Source organism: Aotus nancymaae, unplaced genomic scaffold, assembly GCF_030222135.1.
Source record: "Aotus nancymaae isolate 86718 unplaced genomic scaffold, 86718_ANA_hifiasm-v0.15.2.pri h1tg000039l, whole genome shotgun sequence".
NCBI lineage: Eukaryota > Metazoa > Chordata > Mammalia > Primates > Aotidae > Aotus > Aotus nancymaae.
The window spans coordinates 13,389,016-13,413,393 of record NW_026988453.1 but is presented as its reverse complement, the minus strand read 5'-3'; the positions used below and the strand labels follow the sequence as shown (position 1 = coordinate 13,413,393).

Here is a 24,378-nt window from a genome sequence, read left to right as displayed (position 1 = left end):
TTCTCACTCGAATGTGGACGTGATGCTTCTTTTCTGTTTTCATGCACACAGTCCTGCAGCAACATATCAGCTAAGTGGGTAGCTGTGAGATAGCCCAGGAAAGTGATCGCCACTGACGACATCGCTTCTATGGAAAACAGCCCATCTACAGGGACACGGCCTGTTTTTAAGTAGAAGGCTACCCGATCCATCTACGTAAACGAGACTGCACTATTGAGATGCAAGAGTGAAGGAGGGCTGCTGGGATGTGTGATGGTGAGATGTGTCTGAGAACACTTCCACCACGTGGGAACTCTGATCAGGACTGTAAAGAGGAAGTGGGGATGGTTCAGGGAAGGGAGAACAGGAGCCAAGTGGTAAGGAGCCTTAAAACATACGATTTCACATTTCAATTTAATTTCCTGCAGAAACCTCGGGCTTGTAAGCCAGCACATATAATTACTTGAATGAAGCTCCAGAGAAGCCCCTTGATGCTGTGATAGACCCAAGAGCAGGGAGGTTGATGATTTAGGCCTCTAGTGAAAGTAGAGAGAGTGCTGGAAGCAAGCCACAGAGATGGGAAAATGATAAGTTGTCCCTGGCGTCAAACTAGTCCAGAAGCTGGTAAGGGGAAAAACGAGGAAGATGAAGATAAAATAGCAACTCCAAAGCTGTAAGACAACAGGATCTTGAAGCTAAATGTTGCTGAAAAGAGAATTTCAAGGCAAGTGAGGACAAAGTGTTAGAACATGCATTTAATATTAGACATTAAGGGAAATCAAAGCAAAGGTTTTCCTCGAATCAGAGGGAAGGAATTCAGACTGGAGTAATAGAAAGCTTTCTCCAGCTCCAAATTGGGTACAAACACCCCGAAGTTGAACATGTCAAAAAATGTATTTATCTGGGAATTATAGAACTCGAGAGGGCCACAGAATAAAATGTTAGCTGTAAAATGGCAAGAATCTCTCAGCTAACAGAGCTTTTCTACACTGGAGCTACTTACATTTGCATTTACCTTGGAATTTAACACTCCACCTGCTTTCAAAGATGCCACCTACTCTGATCCTCACAGGAGGTAGTAAGTTTCTAGGTCCCTTTCAGGAATCAGAATCCTGCTCAGGAAGAAGCAGCGATCTGCCCATGGACAGAGAAGCCAGCAATGGAGCAGAAGTTAGAACCAAAATCCCCAACCCCCGCTGTCACAGGCAGGAATCCTGTGCCTTGACCTTGGAAGAACAGTACAGCCCACCTTGCCAAAGCCTGAAACCTGCATAAACATAACGGCTGCAAGATGCTTTTCCCCCAGCACCTTCCGCTATCATTTCAAAAGGACTCAGGCAACTAACGGATTCCAACATTTCCAATTTAAATTGTTTCTGCTCTTAAATCTTGACATCAAGCACTAAATGGGCTGTCACCCAATACTCAGATGCACCAGAGGACTTTAACAAGAGAGGTCTCATCATTAAGCTAACAATCCTTCCATACCAGCATCACCAGCATCACTTCTACCGACTCACTGCTTAACGTCCTAAATGAAGATTTCCCTCCACTGTGTTTTCTTATGCTTCAGTCATAGCTGTACTAGAACAAGTACTATTTACAGATTTCCTACGCTGAAAAAGCCCTTTACAAGTATTATCTCGTTTAATCTTCATAACAACCCTTTGAGGTTGGTGCTTCTGATAACCTCACTTAACACAAGCAGAAACGAAGGCCCAGAGAGGATAAGAAACCTGCCCCGAACCACACAACTGGTAAGCAGCAGAGCTTAGATTCATACCCACAGAGTCTAACTCTAGAACCTTCCCTCAGCCACCTCACTACTCTTAGAGAGTGTACTGGATTCATTTTTTCCAAAATCAATGATGAAATCAATCTATTAGGAAAGCTAGAAGGTAACAGAAGTGGTCTAAATGTAATAGAATTTTTAAATGTTATGTACAACATCACTCTGCAATGAAAACAATTTTAATCAATGAAATGTAATCAAAATACACATGAAGCATCTAACTCACATACATTCCTTCAAAGATTTACTGAAAAAGGCAAATTGAACCAAACCGATTTACCTTGGAAATAAGATGGGAGAGTCAACAGTTATGCAGAGGTAAGAGTAAAATTGAAACAGTTCTAAATTCAGGAACAAATGAGCTCTCTGGAAACCACAAGTAACAGAAGTGAAAGCAGCACATACCCACTGAAATGACATCGGCTTTAAAGAAAATGAAATAGTGCAACATTCCATCATATTTGGAAAATGTGGTATGAGACTTTCGCCTTTTCCAGGGTCCAATTTTCATGAAACTGACCCTATTTTATAGACTCTGAATTACATGACTTTCTCCAGGAAAATCACCAAGTCCAGATTCCCAAATCACAATTCTCTCCAAACCCCACTTAAGTCTTTTTTTCTTTTTTTTTTCCCTGAGACAGATTCTTCCTCTGTGCATTGGAGGGAGTGCACTGGCATGATCTCAGCTCACTGCAACCGCCTCCTCCCAGGCTCAAGTGACTCTCCTGCTTCAGCCTCCTGGGTAGCTGGGATTACAGGTGCACACCACCACAGCCTGCTAATTTTTGTATTTTTAGTAGAGATGGGGTGTTGCCATGTTGCCCAGGCTGGTCTCGAACTCCTGGCCTCGAGTGGTCCCCCTGCCTCAGCCTCCCAAAGTGCTGGAATTACAAGCATGAGCCACTGCACCTGGTGGTCCCCACTTAAGAGTCTTATACTCTTATTCTTTGACCCACATAATTCTAAGGGGAAACACTTCTCCAAACCCAGGAAAGCTTCATCAACACAGAAGAATGATAGACGGGAAGAGGTCCGCTGGACTGGGGGGAAAAGTCTAATTACAGAATAGTCTAAAATATATACCTACTACTTCCAAATCTGCACCAACATGTTATGTATCAGTTATGCATTCCTGCATAAGAAACCATCACAGCACGTAGTACCTTAGAACAACAAACTTTCATTCTTTTTAAGGATTTTGTGGGATGGCAGTCTGGACAGTCCTGTTCACGTCCCTCCTGGGGTCACTCATGTGACTTCTGTTAGCACACAGCTCCACTGGGCTGGAGGGGCCACGATGACCTCATGCACACGTCTGGCGTTTGGGGCCAGCTCGCACAGGACACCTCCCTTCTCCTCCAGGCCAGGCCTCCTCCTCTGGTAGGCTGGACTCAGCTTTTTCACAGCACTGAGGCTTCAGGGTTCCAAATGAAAAAAGGCGAGAGGTGCAACATCCCTTAAGGACCGGGCTCCGGACTTCACGGAACACTTTATCGGTCAAAGCAAGTCCAAAGGCCAGCCCAGACTCAAGGAGGAGGAGAAAACAGACCATACTTCCTTATGAAAGAAACAGCAAGGGTACCTTAAAAGGGGTGGGGACACGATCTGCCACACCAGGTTTATTATAGTTACTAATCAATAAAATCTGGAAAATTAGTTCAACAACCTTTCACAATGGATCTTTATTACATGAAACGTCGCAAAGGTTGCTTTCTTCTCCTTCCTCTTATATATGGAATGAAATCCAAAGCAGAATTTCAAAATCAGTGAGCTCTGTTTCCATCGTCTCATCTCCAGCTGGTTCGGGAACTCCTTTTATGACCCACTTGACCATTTCCAGTCACATTACAAGGCAGAGAAGCTCTGTTCCTAAGCAGTCCTTGCTTTAGTTGTTTCTGCTTTGAGACCGGGTCTCACTCTGTCACCCAGGTTGGAGTGCAGTGGCATGATCACAGCTCACTGCAGCTCTGAACTCCCGGGCTCAAGTGATCCTCTAGCCTCCCAGGTGCACACCACTATGCCTGGCTAGCAGTTCTCATTGCTATCATGTTTTCCCTTGAAATCTACCCCTCTATTTCTAAAAAATGCAGAGGTGGATTTCTCCTGCCACTGGTCGTCTTCTACCTCTGGAACTAAAGGCATGGAGACAGCAGTGTCATGTGATTTCAGGGGTGTCTCTGCAGTCAGAACGCCGAAGATTGAATATCAGCTTTCCCACTTTATGGCTGTGTGACCTAGGACAAGTTGCATAACCTCTCTGTGCCTCAATTTTCTTATCTGTAAAAAAAAAAAGTAATAGCAAACCTCAGAAAATCGATGTGAGGATTAAATGAGTTTAGAAAATGATAAAAACAGTGCCTTAGGCTTAGTAAACTCTGAAATGCTTAATCTTGTTGTTTTAATGCTATTACTATTATTGAGTATACTAAAAAGACTTTTTTATTCTTTCGAATAATACTCCTTCAAATGTTTAAAAGTAACTAATGCCATCTACTCCATCCAAACCCTCTTCCAAACCAACACCTATGATTCCTTCAACCATTATGTCAATGACTTGGTTCTAGGTTCCCTTTTTTTTTTTTTTTTTTGAGACCAGGTCTCACTCTCACTCTGCTGGAATGCAGTGGCACGACCTTGGCTCACTGCAGCCTCAGCCTCTCAGGTCCAAGCAATCCTTCCATCTCAGCCTCCTGAGTAGCTGGGACTACAGACAAGAGACATCACACCCAGTTTTTTTAAGACATAGGGGTCTCACTATGTTTTCCCAAGCTGGTCTTGAACTCCTGGGCTCAAGTGATCCTCCTGCCTACACCTCCCAAAGTGCTGGGATTACAAGCATGAGCCACCGTGCCTGTCCCAGATCTCTGCCTTTCTCTGTCGTCTCTTTATAGTACAGGTCCATAGAACTGAACCCAAAGCTCCAGTTGTGTCCAACAGTGTGAGGACAAGACCATCACTTCTCTTCTTTCAGAAACTGCACTCAAATAGTGAAATCTTAGACCCAGGTCTTCATTCAACAAATACGAATGAACTCCTACAGACAACCAAGAACTGTGCTCTCTGTGAAGACAAAATATAAAGATCCCCTCTGTGGGATCCACCAAAGATGGCTCCCCTAGGAATCTCCATGTCGTGATCCCTGGAACCCGTGAATATGTTGCCTTACGCAGCAAAAGGGACTCTGCTGATGTGATTAAGGATCTTTTGATTGAGAGATTAGCCTGGATTATCTGGGTAGGCCCAAGGTAATCACAAGGTTCCTTACAGGAGGGAGGCAGAAGGGTCAGAGACAGAGAGGAAGCGTGAGGTGAGGCTGAAGGCAGAGGTTAGAGTGCTGCGCTTTGAAGATGGAGGAAGGGCTCCCGAACAAAGGAATCTAAGAGGCATCTAAAGGCTGGAAAAGTCAACAACAACAGAAAGATTCTTCCCTAGAACCTCCAGAAGAAATGAACCCTGCTGACCCATTTTGGACCTCCGACATCCAGAACCACAGGTAACAAATATGTGTTGTTTTAAACCACTGAATTTTTGTTAATTTATTACAGGTGCCATAGGAAACTCATGCACCATCTCTGCCCTCAGTTCATGGCCTTACGGGAGGAAAGTACCTAACTAAAAGGATTTATAAAGAAGATTGTTTTTTAATCCAACGGCCATAAACTTTTAAAACTTAAATTGGAAGAAAAGTTTTTTAATCCAGTGCTCATAAACTTTTTAAACTTGCATTGGAGGAAAATTAAATCTGAAAACAAAATTTTATACTTAATACTCCCTTAACATTTTTTGATTTCCACCTCACACTGATATCAATCTTATAATCAAACATAACTCTAAGTCTTTTTATATGAAATTCCCTTAAGCCAGTCTCTGCCATTAAAGATTGGCAAAAGGGAATCAATTTTACAAGTCCCTAATTCAAAAAAAAAAAAGCTCCTGATGTGATATTGCATTCTTTCCCCCTGAAAATTCTCAATCTATTTTAAGCCTTTTTAATCAGCAAGGCTTGTGCCCACATCGTCCACTCCCCAGCTTGAAAGCATCAGAATGAACCTAACTTTTTATAAGATTTTAAGTAAATTTTATTAAAATACACTTAAATAAAGAAAAAATCTCAAGGCTTCCTTTTTATTATTTTTTTCTTAAACAGGGTCTCACTTTGTCACCCAGACTAGAGCGAAGTGGCATGATCATAGCTCACTGAAGCCTCCAGTTCCTGGGCTCAAGTGATCCTCCTGCCTTGGCCTCAGGAATAGCTGGGATTGCAGGCTTGCATCACCACACCCTAATTCTTTGGTCTTGTTTTGTTTAGAGACAGGGTCTTGCTATGTTGCCCAGGCTAATATCTAACTCCTGGCCTCAAGTGATCCACCCTCCTCCCTCCTCCCTCCTCCCAAGTGCTGGGATTACAGAAAGGGGCCACCATGCCCAGCCCTTAGGGCTTTCAAGAAGTGGAAAGCCTTATGTAATTACCACTGAGATAAAAACTGCTTGCCAGGCCAGAGGCAGTGGCTCACATCTGTAATTCTAGCACTTTGGGAGGTGGAGACGGGCAGATTGCTTGAGCCTAGGAGTTTGAGACCAGCCTGAGCAGCACGGCAAGACCTCGTCTCTAAAAACAACACAAAAATTAGCCAGGCATGGTGGTGCACACCTCTAGACCCAGCTACTCGAGAGGCTGAGGTGATAGGATCGCTTGAGCCTAGGAGAGGGAGACCGCAGGGAGCTAAGATCACACCACTGCATGGCAGCCTAGGTGACAGAGCGAGATCCTGTTTCCAAAAAAACAAAAGAATGCCTCAGAAGCCCCTTCTGCCCTTTCCTAGTCACTAACTCCATCAAAGGTGACCACTAGCCTGACTTCTACCACCACAGTTTGTTTAGTTCTGCCTGGCTCTGAAATTCACATCAATGGAATCACATTGCACTTTCTCTTTTATTCTGTCTTGGTTTTGCTCAGTTTTGTGTCATGAGATTCATCCACGTTATGGGAGGCAATCATTTGTTCATTCTTACTACTCTACCGATTAGTGCCTTTTGTGTCCTATTGAAAAAACCTTGTCCCTAGGTCATAAAGATATTTTACTTTGCTTTCTTCCAGGAGTTTTGTTTTAGCTTTCACATTTAGGTGTATGTCACCTTGATTAATTTTTGTATATGAGATGAGGCACAGGATCTAGATTCGTTTTGTCCATGTGGACAGCCAATAGACCCCGCATCATTTACTGAGAAGGTCATCTTCTCTCCACGCCCTGAAGTGTCACCTCTGTCATAAAAGACCACAGATGTATAAGTCTGTGTATGGATTCTCTACTCAGTTCTACAATCTGTGTAGCCTTATGCCAGTACCACACTGACATGACTACCTACTGATCTAGCAGCTTAGGTCCTCCGACTGGGCTCTTCTTACATTGTCTAGAATTTCCAAATAAATTTTACAATCAGCTTATCACCTTCTATTTTTGAAGAAAAAAAATCTGCTGGGATTTTGATTGGGATCCCCCTGACACTAGTAATAACATCTACCACTAAGTTGCATTTCTACTCATGAAAAAAAAAAAAAAAGTAGGGTGTATACACTACATGACAGACATCCACTGTCTCAGGAATAGTCTCCAACCATATTACCTACAGAAGGAGCAGAGCAGGTAGATTATATAAACCCAGAAATTCCCTCTCCAAAGCTTTCGTCACCAGAAACAACCATGAACCTGAGAAAAAGGCGACCGTCACTGAGGGAGGAGGAAGCTGCTATTGGTGATGCGCTAACAGGCTGGGTGTGGTGGCTCACGCCTGTAATCCCAGCATTTCGGAAGGCAGAGGTGGACAGATCACTTGAGCCCAGGAGTTTAAGACCAGCCTGGGCAATGTGGCAAAACCCTGTCTCTAGTAAAAATACAAGAATTAGCCAGGAATGGTGTGGCATGCCTGTATGTAGTCCCAGCTGCTCAGCAGGCTGAGGTGGGAGGATCACCTGAGCCTGGGAAGTTGAGGCTGCAGCGAGCTGTGATCCAGCTTGGGCAACAGAGTGAGACCAGAAAAGAAAGAAAGAAAGAGAGAAAGAGAGAGAGAGAGAGAGAGAGAAAGAGAGAGAGAGAGAGAGGGAGGGAGGGAGAGAGAGAGAGACAAAGAGAGAGAGAAAGAGAGAGAAAGAAAAGAAAGAAAGAAAGAAAGAAAAGAAAAGAAAGAAAAACAGGCGATACGCTAAGGTGGTCAGCAAGTACTTAGATGAACGACAACCACTAAGCAGGTTTGTAACCCAGGATCCCAGCCCTCCACTCCCAAGATGTCCACAGATAGAATTCAGAGGGACATGAGCTCAAATATCTTTATTTTCATGAACTTCCGGCTGAAAAATCAGCATTTGATTAGATTATAGATGTGGACAACAAATCATACTAATAAGAACAGTTCTGGCCGGGCACGGCGGCTCACACCTGTAATTCTAGCACTTTGGGAGGCCGAGGTGGGCAGATCACTTGAGGCCAGGAGTTCAATACCGGCCTGGCCAACATAGCGAAACCTTGTGTCTACTAAAAATACAAAAATTAGCCAGGTGTGGTGCTTCACATCTGTAATCCCAGCCACTAGGGTGGGTTAGGCATGAGAATTGCTTGAACTCAGGAGGCAGAGGTTGCAGTGAGCCCAGATCACGCCACCGCACTCCAGCCTGCGTGACAGAGTGAGCCCTGTCTCAAAAGAAAAAGAAAAAAAGAAAAGTCATAGTAGTAAGAGCAGCTCTGATGACTTATCAATAAAAGTCACAGATACTTTCACACCACAGTGCAGTGCAGCTTTTGGAAATACCACAAAATACCATTTACATGGGCATCACTACTTTGAAATCACAGGAGTTACCTGCTACTGCACTGAACTTTGTTACTTACTGCATTAATAAAGAAGCACATATACCCATAAATCTGGAGCTTTGTTTTTTAGTTTTTTCATTTTATTACTTTTTTAAGAGACAGGGTCTCACTCTGTCGTACAGGCTAGAGTGCAATGGCCTGATCATAGCTCACTGCAGCCTTGACCTCCTGGGCTCAAGTGATCCTCCCTCCTCAGCCTCCCAAGTAGTTGGGACTACAGGTGTTGCTAGCACTGGGGAGCGGCTGCAAATACAGATTAACATTAGCAAGAGGTTTGACTACACAGAGACCATAGTAAATCAATTGCTTACAGACTCCTATCAAAATCCTATCAGTGAGTGTCATGTAACAAGCTGCAGCTGGTGGCAGGCTTTAAGTCAGAATCAGACACTTATGTTAGTCCACTCACGGCCCGCTCACTATTTTATTGACCACTTCCAGCTGTGCCTCTTCCTGCACTGCACACCTGTCTCTGTCAGTTCTGGTAAGCCCACAAGCTAACCCTAGCCAAAATGAGTAAAAAACAAATGTCACTGGAAAGCTTCTTCAAAAACGGGGAAACGCCCCATGACGAGACAGCAGAAGACTCTAAGACTGCTGCGTTTAAAATAAAATACATACCAGGAGTCCTACTCAAATTACAGGTTCATTGCAACAGGTGATTCACATTCCCCAAGCCCACTTTGTAGCATATCCAAATGGCTATTCAAAGAAGCCATGAAACCTTCAAAACTGCTTCACCACATGGAGACCAAGCACCCTGCATTACAAGACAAACCTTTGGAGTTTTTCAAAAGAAAAAATATGAACGCAAAGAGCAGAAGCAATTATTGAAGGCTACCATTTCATCAAATCATGTCTGCAATGAGAGGATCATTCTCATTGGCTAACTGCCCTGCTAAAGCCAAGAAGCCCTTTACTATTGGTGAAGAGTTGGTCCTGCCTACTTCTAAGGACATTGGTTCTGAGCTTTTAGGAGAGGCTGCAATTCAAAAGGTGGCATGCGCTCCTCTCTAGCAGCATAACTAGGTGAATTGATGAAACAGCAGAGGATATTGAGGCACATTTTTTAGAGAAGATTAATGAGTCACCGAGGCATGCAATCCAGGTTGACTAGTCTATCAATGTTGACACCAAGGCAACAATGCTTGTTTCTGTAGGAGATGGTTTTCAGGAGGATGTGCAGAGGATATGTCACTTGCACTTTTGTTGCTAACCAATGCCTCAGCTGCAGAACTAGTCAAGTCTTTGAATGATTACATGTCAGGATAACTGAATTGGTCATTTTGTGTAGTATATGCATGGGCAGAACAACTGTTATGACTGGATAGCCTTATGTTTTCACCACTTGGGTCAAAGAGGTCACTTCTGAATGTGAGTCTTTGTGCTGTGTCATCCATAGAGAAGTGTTGGCTAGCCAAAAAATGTCACCTGAACTGAATGCTTTGCAGGATGTGATTAAAATTATCAACCATATTAAAGTACACGCTCTTAACTCATGTCTATTCAAGCATCTCTGTGAGATGGATGTAGAGCACACACATCTTTTCTTATACACAGAAGTGAGATGGCTTTCTAAAGGTAGATCACTGGCCAGAGTTTGAGTTACGAGGTTTCTTTTAGAAAAATCATCACCACTGGCAGCACATTTCACAGAAAGGGTTGCAAAACTTGCTTACCTCCTCAACGAACTCTATCTGTCATGTCAGGGGAAAACTGTGTTCAAGTCAGCAGATAAGCGGCTGCACTCAAAACCAAACTGGAATTATTGGTGTGACACGTGAACACTGGGATTTCTGACATGTTTCAAACATTAGCAGAGATCTTGAAAGATTCTAAGCCAAGACCTTCTTTCTCCCAGCTGGTGCATGATCACCTATCTCAGCTTTCCAGAGTTTGAGTGGCTGGGTGCGGTGGCTTCTGCTTGTAATCCCAGCACTTTGGGAGGCCGAGGCAGGGGGATCATGAGGTCAGGAGCTCGAGATCAGCCTGGCCAATACAGTGAAACCCCATCTCTATTAAAGATACAAAACTTAGCTGGGCATGGTGCCAGGTGCCTGTAATCCCAGCTACTCAGAAGGCTGAGGCAGGAGAATCGCTTGAACTCAGGAGGTAGAGGTTGCAGTGAGCCAAGACTGCACCACTGCACTCCAGCCTGGACAACAGAGCTAGACGCCTTCTCAAAAAAAAAAAGAAAAAAAAAAGTTTAGCATTACTTCCCAACCACAAAAGACCCCCGAACTGGGAAGGATCCTAGACTCGTTTGTGAATAAGCCAGGTGAATTGACTTTGTCCGTGCTAGAAGGGGATCAGCTGCTTGAGATGGCAAATGATGAGGCCTTAGAAGTATGTTTGAGACAACTTCAAATCTCCATACATTCTGAATTAAACTCAAGGTGAAATATCCTGAGCTTGCCAAAAAAACATCCAAAAGCCTGCTTCCATTTCCAACATCCTATCTTTGTGAGGCAGGGTCTTCTGCAGGGACAGCAACCGAAATGAGCCTACAGAGTAGACTGGACATAAGCAAACACTTTGGGTGTCAATGTCTCCCATTCACCCCCAGATGGGACTGTCTAGTGGCAGGGAAACAAGTTCAGGGGTCCCATGATTCTACCCTATGGGGAGCTGTATAATTACTTCATTATATATTACAATGTATAGAAATAAAATCCACAATAAGTGTAATGCAGGTGGGGCATGGTGACTCACACCTGTAATCCCAGCACTTTGGGAGGCCAGGGAGGGGATGACTTGAGCTCAGGAGTTCGAGCTCAAGAGTTTGAGACCAGCCTGGCCAACATGGTGAAACCCCATCTCTATTAAAAATACGAAAATGAGCTGGGTGTGGTGTCGCATGCCTGTAATCCCAGCTACTGGGGAGGCTGAGGCACAAAAATTACTTGATCCCGGGAGGCAGAGGTTGCAGTGAACCAGTATCATGCCACTGCACTCCAGCTTGGGCAACAGAGTGAGACTCTGTTTCAAAATAAATAAATGTAATGCACTTGAATTATACCAAAAACCATCCAACCTCCCCTGGTCCATGAAAAAAATTGTCTTCCATGAAACCAGTCCTTGGTGCCAAAAAGGTTGGGGACCACTGCTTTAGGGAACACCTCCCCCGGGCCAGGCCCTGAGGTGGAAGCAGGGCATGGGGGTGAGGCCCATGCTCGCAAGTTCCTGGTGCTACCTACAGAGCTCCCACCGACATCTGGCCACCTGCAGGAATGTCTGATTTCTCCAAAGACTTCACCTTCACCCTAAGTTGATCCATCTAACCTACTTCCAAAGAGAGGGGAAAGTGAACAGTAGATAAAGCACAGGCTTTGATCCAAAAGAGGAGTTCAAAACCCGACCCTGACACGTACTAGTTTGTGGCTCTGGCCTCCCTCCAAGGCTTTCTCTATCCCACTGTGAAAAGCAATACCACCGCCTGTCTTTCCCAGTTACTGTAAGGTTAAGAAATAATGTATCTAGGCCGGGCGCGGTGGCTCAAGCCTGTAATCCCAGCACTTTGGGAGGCCGAGGCGGGTGGATCACGAGGTCAAGAGATCGAGACCATCCTGGTCAACATGGTGAAACCCCGTCTCTACTAATACAAAAAATTAGCTGGGCACGGTGGCGCGTGCCTGTAATCCCAGCTACTCAGGAGGCTGAGGCAGGAGAATTGCCTGAACCCAGGAGGCGGAGATTGCGGTGAGCCAAGATCGCGCCATTGCACTCCAGCCTGGGTATCAAGAGCGAAACTCCGTCTCAAAAAAAAAAAAAAAAAAAGAAATAATGTATCTAAAGCACCCGACAAGCACATAGTCTCCTTAACATTAATTGAATCTCTCAGGTCAGAGCTGTCCCTGTCAAACACTTAATTACAATTAGGGACTGACTGGCAACCAGAAAAGAGGGAGAAAAATCACAGGGAAAATGGAACATGAGGAATGGAAAAAAAAGAAAAATCATTCCTCAAAATCTGCTTCAATGAACTACCACCTTTTCAATGAAGCCTTCCCTCTCCTCTCCTCGAGTTCCCATAGCACTTAATCACCTTGAAATAGGTCCTTAGCTCCGAGAATGAATGAATAATACAGAACAGATGCCGGGCGCGGTGGCTCACGCCTGTAATCCCATCACTTTCGGAGGCCATGGCAGGCAAGTCACCTGAGGTAAGGAGTTCGAGATCAGCCTTGCCAACATGGTCTCTACTAAAAATACAAAATTAGCTGGGCATGGTGGCACGTGCCTGTACTGCCAGCTACTCAGGAGGCGAGGCTGGAGAATCGCTTGAACGCGGGAGGCGGAGGTTGCGGTGAGCCGAGGTCGTGCCATTGCTCTCCAGCCTGGGCCCCGAGAGTGAAACTCCGTCGCAACAAACAAACAACGAACCAGAAAGAGACAGAAACAATTTCTCACTCCCACATAATGGAAACCACCAAGGAGGCCAAATGCCCCAGCCCTGCAACCCTGATCCAAGAGCAACGAACGCGGTAGCAGCGCACTTCTCAACACCAGTGTCCCGGCACCTCTGGTGGGGATTAAGACCTGCCACCTGAAGGTTAGACTCAGAACAGATGAAGGAAACTGAGTCCTGAAGGTAGAACGCGGAGGAAGTCTTTAACTTTAGAGCCCCAGGAGTCACAGCAGGTAGTCAGGCGCGCCGCCGACACCGCCAAAGGGACCAGAGTTCGCCATTCCCGGCAGCGGCGGTGGCGGAAGCCGGGGACCAGGCCAAGGAGCGAGGACGCGGGCAGCGCCGTGCGCGGACTTGTCCAGGCCTCTGCCCGGGCGCACTGCGCGCGCGGCCCCGGCCGCTTTTGTCTCCTTCGCCGGACCGGGAACTTCCTCTGTCCCGCCCTCGGGCGCGCACACGGGAACGGGGGTAGGAAGCGGAAAGCGTTTTGTGCGTTTTTAACAGTCAACTGACGCAAAAAAAAAAAAAAAAAAACAATCAGCACGTAACCTCCCCAGGACCCCGCTACGGTCACCAGCTACCCACCTCCGGGCTGTCCCGGGCGGCGGCCACGGCAGCGTTCACGCGCGCCGCGAGTTCCCAACACCCCTCTTTCGGCACTTCCGAGTCCCAGCGACATCGGCGGCGGCTACGGGCTTCCCCGGGACGCCACCCCGTTCCCCCGGAGCTGCCCTTGGGGAGAGCAGCCCCGCGCGCGTCCTCCGAGCGCGCCCTCCGCGCCCGGCGGCCGGACTCGGGAACCCGCGGCGCTCCCGGGGCGGTGGCGAGCGGGCCGTGCGGCTGCAGGGGGACGGGCCAGAGCGCGGCCTGCGTCTCCCGAGCGCGTTTGCCCCGCTCACCCTCGGCTGCTGGTTCCCGCTGACCCTGGCGTGTGTCTCTCTCCCCCACCCGTGTGTTCATCGCAGGCCTGCGGCTGCCTGCAAGTTGACTGCAGGGTGGACCTCACCTGAAACTCGAGGGGGGCCGTCATTCCAACACCGCTGGTCCCCACCTCCGTTTTGTGAGCGAAAGGAGGTAGTTCGGTGCGGTGGAAAGAGGCGGGCTTTGCAGCCCGGGCAGCTTCGAGGGCTTGCTGTGTGGACTCAGCCCCTGGGAGCCTGCCTGTCCATCTCTGTAAGACGGAAATAAACTTCCCTGCTTTTCCTGGCAAATTAGAGTGAAGATCAAATAGAAATAAACTTTATGAATTGTAAAGCAACTTACAGAGATCACTACTGCAAAGTGGGTACGGAGTTTGAATGCGTTGGAAAGAGCGTGGGAGATCTGAAGATGCCCCAATGGGATGTAATTAGGGCGATGTTGCTGCTCGGAGGCCTCCAAGCCTGAGCCGAGAGACAGGCTTGCCAGAGTTCCCGACTTATCTCAGCAGGATCACCTGCGTTCTTATTAAAACCTCGGGCTTCTGGCTCCCTCCCTAAACCAAAGGATCAGACTCTCCATGGGAGGGGCGTCTCAGGTGGTTCTATGATGCGGGAAAGGTGGATAACTCTGCCCTAGGCAGCAGGAAAACGCAGAAGCTGTGCTCTCAGAAACTTCATCTAGCAGTCATTGTAATGGTGGAGAGGATTATTCTAATGACTGTAGAATTCTCCAGGAAACCAGAATGTGAACTCTCCAAGAGCTGGAGCTATCTTTTCTTTCGGCTTCCCCCCACCCCACCCACCCCAACACCTAGTACGGGATGGTGTTCAGTAAGCAGGTGTTAGTAAACTAGCCCCAAATAGGAGTGCCAGATTTAGCAAATAAAAATACAACTCAATTGAAATTGAATTTCAGAGTGGGCGTGTTGGCTCACACCTGTAATCCCCAGCACTTTTGGCGCCAAGACAGGAGGCTCACTTGAGACCGGGAGTTTGAGACCAGCCTGACCAACATGGTGAAACCCCATCTCTACTAAAAATACAAATATTAGCCGGGTGTGGTGGCGTGCACCTGTAATCCCAGTTACTTGGGAGGCTGAAACACGATAATCTCTTGAACCCAGGAGGCAGAGGTTGCAGTGAGCCGAGATCCCACCACTGCACTCCAACCTGGGTGACTGAGACTCTGTCATAAAAGATAAGTAAATAATTTCAGATGAACAATATGTAATTTTTTAGTATCAGTATGACCCATGCGATATTTGGGATATACCTATGGTTTTTTTATTTTTGTTTTTGTTTTTGTTTGAAGTACTTACGGGAAACTTGTAATCCCAGCACTTTGGGAGTCCAAGGTGAGCAGATAACTTGAGTCCAGGAGTTTGAGACCAGCCTGGCCAACATTATAAAACCCCATCTCCAAAAAAAAAAAAAAATGACAGGGGGATGGATGCAGCAAACCACCAGGGCATGTGTATACCTATGTAACAATCCTGCACGCTCTGCACATGTACCCAGAACTTAAAACATATATTAAAAAATCATTTATCTGAAATTCAATTTTAAATCCTGGGTATCTGAAAACCAAATTTAACTGGATATTTTATCCGGCAACTCTAGAGCCAGCGGTTTTATAAAACCAGGGGCTACACTTCTCAGTCTGTCTGATGGCTGCCCTGCAGACTGTAACACTTTGTAAGAAATAAAGTCTCCTTTCTAAATGTATTAAAAATGTGTGATTTTTTTTTAAAAGCGGACACATGTCAGAATTTCCTTCCCTTTTAAAACTGATAATATTCCATTGTACGTATGTCACACGTTTTTCCCATTTATCTATCTATGGACCCCTGAGCTGCTTTCTTCTTTTGTGAATAATGCTGCCATGAACATGGGTGTACGAACATCTCTTTGAGACCCTGCATTCGGTTCTTTCGAGTACATACCCAGAAGTGAAATTGCTGAATAATATGGTAATGTTATTTTTAATTTTACAAGGAATTGCCATACTTTTTTCCATAGAGGCTGCACCATTTTACATTCCCACCGACAGTGCGATTTCTCCATATCCTCACCAACACTTGTTATTTTTGATTTGTTTTTATACTGGCCATTCTAATCAGTATGAGGTAGTAGCCCCTTGTAGTTCTAATTTAAATTTCCCTAATGATGAGTGGTGTTGATCATCTTTTGATGTGCTTATTGGTCATTTACATATCTTCTCTGGAGAACTGTCTAATCAGTCCTTTGCCCATTTTTAAAATTGTATTGTTTGTTTTCTTGTTAAGTTGTAGGAGTTCTTTATACATTCCGGATATTAATCCTTCATCAAATATCTGACTTGCAAATATGTTCTCCAATCCTGTGCTTGTCGTTTCACTCTGCTGATTGTGTTCCTTGTCACGCAGACATTTTAATTTTGGTGAAGTCTCATTTTGTTGTTGTTGTTGCTGGTTTTTTGTTTTTGTTTTTATTTTGTTTTTTGAAACAAGGCTGTAGTGCATTGGCACAGTCATAGCTCACTGCAGCCTCCATCTCCAGGACTCAAGCAATCCTCCTGCCTTAGCCTCCCAAATAGCTGGGACTACCAGGATGTCCCACCGCGCCCGGCTAACTGTTTTTATCTTTAATAGAGAGGAGGTTTCACTATGTCGCCCAGGCTGGTCTTGAACTACTGAGCTCAAGTGACCCTCCCACCTCAACCTCCCAAAGTGCTGAGATTACAGGCATGAACTATCATGCCTGGCCAGTTACTGGTATTTTTAATGTCATATCCAAGCAACCAATGTCATGAAGCTTTCCCCCATATTTTCCTCTGAACATTTTATAGTTTTAGTTCTTATGATTAGGTATTTGTTTGATCCATTTCAAGTTAATTTTTGTATTTGGTGTTAGGTAAGGGTCCAGCTTCAATCTTTTGCATATGGTGATCCAGCTTTCCCTATACCAGCTGTTAAAAAGCATAAACATCTTATAAAATACCAGGGATTTGGGTAGAAGGAATGCATCGTAGGAAACTAAGTTCCTTTTGGAAGTGAGAAATAAGATCAATGGAGTAAACCAACGTTGAAGTCTAAACACCAGGAGGAAGGTTGGGTTGGGGAGAATGTAGATGGGAGAGGAAGAGGAGGGAGATTCTGCCACTCCCCGCCGCCACCCCCCCCAGCCCCACCATCTTTAATGCTTCACACACAGGCCAAAGTGCCTGGACTTTGAGGATCTCAGCTTGTCTTAGAGCAGTCAGGCCTCCAAATCTTCCTGACTTGGAACCAGAGGAGCCAGCCCTGAAGAGAGACATGACCGGAGATGCCTGGCTTGAAAAGCTTCAGTTCCGACCACAAGCAAAGCCAAAGAGAGTCCTCCCTGGAGTTGAGACACAAACCAGAAATAGAGTAAATAGAGCAAAACTGATGATAATTGAGGCCTAAAGGAGGGAACCAATTTGTGCCTTGGTATTGTATTTCCTTAAAAGCAAAAATACCAAAATTAGTATGTAAATGTGAGTAATTAATGGTCAATTCTGTCTATACTATTATTTTAATCATACGACATTAATCAGGCACCTGCACTCTCTCTGACTCTCTCAGTTAGTGGGAACTAAGTATTCCACTGGGGCCTCCCATCCAGACAGGCAGACCTCAGTACCTGGTAGCAACTCTCCAGACAGCAGAACTGGCGCTTAGGAGGGATTAGCCAGGCCAATCCACCTTTTAAGTTCAGCCATGACTCAGTCATATAATTGTACACATTCAACAGAGGCATAAATGGTTGCTAAGACTTCATTGATAAAGGCTTTAAGACAAAGGATTGAATTTCTAATTACGAAGATTCACACTCAAGCAACAGTGAAGAGCTATTTTGAAGGATTCAAGAAGCTACCCAACCCTGACCACCTGGCATAGGCTCTTGTCTGCTCCACCTATAAGAATGTGTGCCCTGGGTTAGTGTGATTTTCAATAACCAACATTGAACTAGCATTTGTCTAGCACCAACTTAACACACAGCACAAAACTGAGTATTGGGGGAGATTTTATAAAAAGTGAAAAAAGACTCGTCCTGCAGGAAGCTGCAGTCTAGCTGGGGATTCACCAGATATACACAAAACAAGTGGCAAATCAGAAGTACAAATAAAAATGATATACTTCAAACTACTCATAAATGCTGAAGAATAGACTCAGATCAGCACCCGAAACTATGCAGAGTGCAATTCATTATCATCTCCTCCAAGAACGCTTCCTATGCAGGGTAAATTCAATCCCTGGAAAAATTAGTCTCTGCTCAGTCACTTCCTCTTCTATCACATGACACTTTTACATTTTCTATAGCACTTACCACTCTCCAAACGTCTCTCATTTGTTTATATATTTATTATTTATGTCAGCATTATTCAGACTACTTGGAATATGTAATACACTAGTAGATTGTAAAATAAGCTTAATGGGTCACCACTTACACTTAATTTTTTTGACTTATTTTTTAACAAAATGAAATAGAGTAGAATAAACCATCAGAATAGAATAGAAAATATGAGAACACATCCCTGGACTTTTATTAGGAATTGTGAACACTGTAAGAAATACTGCATCCAATTGGTTTGAGCAGGATTAAGAAAGCTAATAAAATGCCGGGCGCGGTGGCTCACGCCTGTAATCCCAGCACTTTGGGAGGCCGAGGCGGGTGGATCACGAGGTCAAGAGATCGAGACCATCCTGGTCAACATGGTGAAACCCCGTCTCTACTAAAAATACAAAAAATTAGCTGGGCACGGTGGCGCGTGCCTGTAATCCCAGCTACTCAGGAGGCTGAGGCAGGAGAATTGCCTGAACCCAGGAGGCGGAGGTTCTAGTGAGCCAAGATCGCGCCATTGCACTCCAGCCTGGTTAACAAGAGCGAAACTCCGTCTCAAAAAAAAAAAAAGAAAGCTAATAAAAGACTATGATGGGCCATGCACAGTGGCTCACACCTGTGATCCCAGCATTTAGGGAGACGGAGGCAGGTGGATCACTTGAAGCCAAGAGTTCGAGACCAGCCTGGCCAACATAGTAAAACCCCATCTCTACAAATAAATAAATAAATAAGCCAGACATGGTGGCACATGCCTGTAATCCCAGCTACTTGAAAGACTGAGGCAGGAGAATTTCTTGAACCTGGGAGGCAGAAATTGCAGTAAGCCAAGATGGTGCCACTGAACTCCAGCCTGAGTCATGGAGTGAGACCCTGTCTCAAAAAGAACTTAAAAAAAAAAAGACTATGAAGAATATGAATTTGCTAGTACGAGTCATTCTGCCTTCTAAAACCAAACGTCTCATTTGATCTTCCGGTAAATGATATGAATATGGCCATCATCTTTATAAGATAATTAGCTGTTTATACTTTATGTTAACATTAGAGTTTATTTTAAAGCATTTTTCTGAAAGAACATTGTCAAGTGAGATATGTCTCAGGTTTTCATCCAATGTATATTTTGTTAAATTAGCATGAATTTCCCTTTAACAGGATTTCTCCTTATTAGAAAAGAATGATGAAGAAAAACTTAGAGAAATGCCCAAGTTCAACCTAGAACTGTAAATAGTGACAATGTTGAGAATATTATTGATTCTAATTAGTTAGCTTCAACTTCATTCGAGATGTCTTTTTTAAAAGAAAAAGAGAATGCACAGCTTTATAAGAAAGATTATTTTTTAAAAAAATTTTCAGTGCATAAAATCCAACAAAAGTGACAAGCCCCAATGTGTTATTTCTAATAACACCTTCAAAACTAGACGGACACTTGGAAACACAGCACACTGGACTTATTAACAATTCCTTGTTATTTCTAATAACACCTTCAAAACTAGACGAACACTTGGAAACACAGCACGCTGGACTTATTAACAAGTCCTTCAAACATTTTTAAAATAAAGGACAAAAAATTATTGGTTTTTTTGTTTTGTTTGTTTTGTTTTGTTGAGACAGAGACTTGCCCTGTGGCCCAGGCTGGAGTGCAGTGGCGTGATCTCGGCTCACTGGAAACTCTGCCTCCCAGATTCAAGTGATTCTCTTGCCTCAGCCTCCCAAGTAGCTGAGATTACAGGTGCCTGCCACCCTCCTGCCTTTTTTTTTTTTTTTTTAATTTTTAGTACAGACGAGGTTTCACCATGTTGGCCACACTGGTTTTGAACTCCTGACCTCAAGTGATCTGCCCGTCTCAGCCTCTCAAAGTGTGAGGATTACAGGTGTAAGCCACCGTGCCTGGCCTGTTGTATAAACTGTTCATGAGACTTAGTTACATGTGGCTGGGACAAAAGAGAAAATGGCTCTCACGCAGTTGTTGAATAATTACTCTTCTAACTCTCCAAAGCATTGGTCTAGGCAAAGATTTCTTGAGTAACCTCAAAAGTACAAGCAATCGAAGCGAAAACGGACCACTAGGATCACATCGAGCTAAAGAGCTTCTGCACAGCAGAGGAGCAAATCAACAAAGTGAAGTGATGAACCACGAAACGGGAGGAAATATTTGCAAACTACCCATCTGACAAGGGATTAATAACCGTAATATATAAGGGGTTCAAACAATTCAATAGAAAAAAAAATAATAATCCAATTTAAAAATAGGCAAAAGGTCTGAATAGACATTTCTCAAAAGAAGGCATACAAATGGCAAACAGGTATAGGAAAAAGGCTTAATACCAAATCACTGGAGAAATGCAAATGAAAACTACAATGAGACATTATCTCACCCCAATTAAAATGACATTTATCCAAAAGACAGGCAGTAACGAAGGTGAGTGAGGATGTGGAGAAAGGGAAACCCTTGCACGCTGTCGGTGGAAACGTAAATTGGTACAACCGCTATAGAGAACACTATGGCAGGTCCTCAAAAAATGAAAACTAGAACTACCGTATGATCCAGCAATCCTACTGCTGGGTATATATCCAAAAGAAAAGAAATCAGTGTATCAGTGAGATATCTGCACTCCCCTGTTTAATGAATCGCTATTCACAATAGCCAAGATATGGAATCAACTTAAGAGCTCATCAATGAATGAATGGACAAAAAAAAATGTGGCACATATAAACAATGGAATATTATTCAGCCGTTAAAAAGAACGCCATCCTGCCATTTATACCAACATGGATAGAACTGAGGGACATTATGTTAAGTGCAGTATGCCAGGTGCAGAAAGACAAATATCTCATGTTCTCACTCATATATGTGAGCAAAAAAAAAAAGAATTGAACTCAGGGAGATTATTGGGTACAATAATGGTTATGGAGACTGGAAAGGGTAGCAAGGATAGGGTGGTAAGTGGGAATGGTTAATGGGCACAAAAATAGACGAATAAGATCTAGTATATGGTAGCACAATAAGGTGAGTATAGTTAATAATTTATTGTCTACTTTAAAATAACGAAAAGAGTAGAATTGGATTGTCCCTAACATAAAGAAAATTCTGTCCCTAACATAAAGTCAAATTCTGATACGACTTTTGTGCATTTTTGGCTGGAGTATCACGTATAGATTTCTTCACTGGCACTTTTTCTTCAGTTTCCTCATCACCAAAATCACCATCATCATCATCTTCATCAGCAGGAAGTTTTGCTTTTTTCTGTGGAGACTTGCTACCACCTCCAGGGGCAGACTGCTTTCCAGACATCCTTAAGAGTTTCCCATCCTCCCTCTCTTCATCTTCTGACTCTGCATCTTCCTCCACAGCTACTAAGTGCTGTCCACTGATGTGCACTGGCCCTGAATCACACTTCAGTAGTTAGACCACGGGTGGTGTTATTTCGAAGCCCCCAAGGGAAACCGTTGGCTGTACAGACATTTTCAAAGCTGCCAGTGTTACTTTAATTGGACTGCCTTCGTAATTCATTGCCTCTGCTTCAACAATGTGCAATTCATCCTTTGCACCAGCTCCTAAACTGACGGTTCTTAAAGGTAACTGGTGCTCATTTTCATCATTATCTACCTAAAAGTGATCATCTTTGTTGGCCTTTAGTTCGCAACCGAAAAGATAGTTCTGGGGCCTCAGGAGGCTCATGTCCATGTCCATCGAGTCTTCCATCGGGGGGGCAGCAGGCACTCAGGTGAAAGAGAAGGCGGACGGAGATAAACGACCACTGCTCAAAAGAACAGCCGCACAGGGCGGACTCACACCCTGGAGATATATATGAATATTTTTAAACTAAGTCTTGCTCTGTCACCCAGGCTGGAGTGCAGTGGTACAACCTCAGCACACTGCAACCTCCACCTCCCAGGTTCAAGCAATTCTCATGCCTCAGCCTCCTGAGTAGCTGGGATTAGAGGTACCTGCTAGAAATAGGGTTTCACCGTGCTGGCCAGGCTGGTCTCCAACTCCTGACCTCAAGTGATCCACCTGCTTCTCCCTCTCGAAGTGCTGGGATTACAGTTATATTTGGGAATATTAACAGGTTTTTTTCCCTTGTGCTTCTTTATAGCCATTACTCTTCTCTCTCTCATTCTGTCACATTCCACACACATTGTTCTCAGACAGAAAGTAGATAAAGCTGAGAAGAAAAAATCTGTTGAATGTCTGAATGGATTTATTTTAAACCCATAGTAGAGACAACAGCTTGAGAGGCAGGACTTTCTTTGATTCTGAAAGCTGTGCCTTTTGAGAAAGAACAAAACAAGTGTGTAGCTGCTTCCTAAGTTTTGGTATGGAGCCCAGAGCCCACCCTCCGAACCAAGCAAACCCACTATCAAGGCAAGATTTTTTAAACTGTGGACTGAGACCTCTTGCATCATAAAATTGGTTTACTGGAATAAAACCAGCATTAAAAGAAACAGAAAACAATGGAATAGGAAATGCCAGAGTTCACTGCAAGGTCCTGGTAATGTTGTTTCGTGAAGTTGTTGTTTCACGTGTGTTGTGTACGTGTGCTCAGCTGAGATATAAAACACATTTTCTTTATGGTCACACTCAAAGAAATTCATACATCACCAGGGATTCTATAGCAGGGGACACACGTGTCTCTCCTCTGAGAATGTACCAGGGAGAATCATGGTTTCTGGGAGAGTTTCCACATCCAGAACAGCATTGGAAGAACACAGCAGCCAAGATCTAGGGTGGCCGTACAGAGCCCCATGCATCTCGGCGAGGCCGGGGAAAATCTGAAAAGTTTCTACGGCCACCGAAAGGGATGCAGAGAGGCTCTGAACGAGCCAAAAGGATCCAAAGGACCCGCAGTCTGGACCATAACGATGCAGGCGAAGGGAGGCGACAGTGGAAACTTGGACATCAGAAACCAGTGCTGGCTCAGGACACTGAGACCAAGTGGCAAGAGTCACCAATCAGTGGATACAGGTGCAGACAGAATGTCATGATGGGCCAGACGCTGCTTGTCTCTCCCCACCAACATGACACATGAACCCTGCCTCACAGACACATGCCCTCTGCAGCTACAGAGACTGAAAAAAACATGGGGGAATAAGGGGAGGGAACTTCTGATTTGCTACTCAAAGACTATGTTTTAATTCTGTTTTAAAACAGAATGGGGCCAGGTGTGGTGGCTCACACCTGTAACTCCAGCCCTTTGGGAGACTGAGGTGGGCAGATTGCTTGAGCCCAGGACTTTGACACCAGCCTGGGCAACATGGCGAATCCCTGTCTCTACTAAAAATGCAAAAAATTAGCCAGGTGTGGTGGTGTGTGCCTTTAGTCTCAGCTACTCGGGAGGCTGAGGAGGGATAATTGTTTGAGCCCAGGAGGCAGAGGTTGCAGTGAGCTGAGACCACGCCACTGCACTCTAGCTTGGGCAACAGAGCAAGAGCCTGTCTCAAAAAAGAAAAAAAAATCAGAATGGGTCTGATGGTACATTTCAAACACAAGTTAGATAAAAATAAAAAATTTAAAATAAAAATAAAAACAGAATGGGCACTGGGTGTAATGGCTCACACCTGTAATCCCAGCACTTTGGGAGGCTGAGGTGGGAGGATTGCTTGAGCCCATGAGTTTGCGAGCACTCTGGGCAACAAATCGAGACTCTCATCTCTACAAAAAAATTTTAAAAATTATCCAAGTGTGATGGCGTGCATCTGTAATCCCAACTGTAAGGTTTGTTCTTGCTGAGTTTAGAAGGAAGCAACTGAGGCCGACACAAGAAGATCGAATATGAAGGGTTTATTCAGGCTCCCGGGCGAGGTTCTGCGGTCCGACAGGAGGGGCCGGAGAAGTCACGCGGACTCCCCTCAGACGTGGGGTTTTATAGGGAGTGAAGGAGCTCGATTGGTTGTGGGAGAGCAGGACTACTATTGGGTAAGGTTACAAGCCTTTGTTTGCATACAGGACTTGGCTGCTATTGGTTAGAATTACTCGGCTGCTATTGGCTAGAAAGACTTGGCTACTATTGGCTAGAAAGACTTGGCTGCTATTGGCTAGAATCACAAGACCCCACTTGCATACCGGGT

At 44.7% G+C, this 24,378-nt stretch overlaps 1 protein-coding gene and 1 pseudogene across 2 annotated transcripts in view; both read right to left on the bottom strand.

Moving 5' to 3' along the window:
* HHAT (hedgehog acyltransferase) overlaps positions 1–14,124 on the bottom strand; it is a 359,060-nt gene extending 344,936 nt beyond the window's left edge. Inside the window, exon 1 of one of the 2 annotated variants that reach the window (XM_064360344.1) lies at positions 14,055–14,124. Coding sequence is in view for 1 of the 2 variants with exons in the window: in XM_064360345.1 (XP_064216415.1) it covers positions 13,634–13,727 (94 nt within the window). In the remaining variant the exon portion in view is untranslated. Of the gene's footprint in view, positions 1–13,633; positions 13,728–14,054 lie in introns of those variants that run through there. The other variant, XM_064360345.1, reaches the window with a different exon arrangement.
* Positions 14,125–21,403: 7,279 nt separating this feature from the next.
* LOC105721905 (nucleophosmin-like) lies at positions 21,404–22,012 on the bottom strand (annotated as a pseudogene).
* Between the last annotated feature and the right edge of the window lie 2,366 nt (positions 22,013–24,378).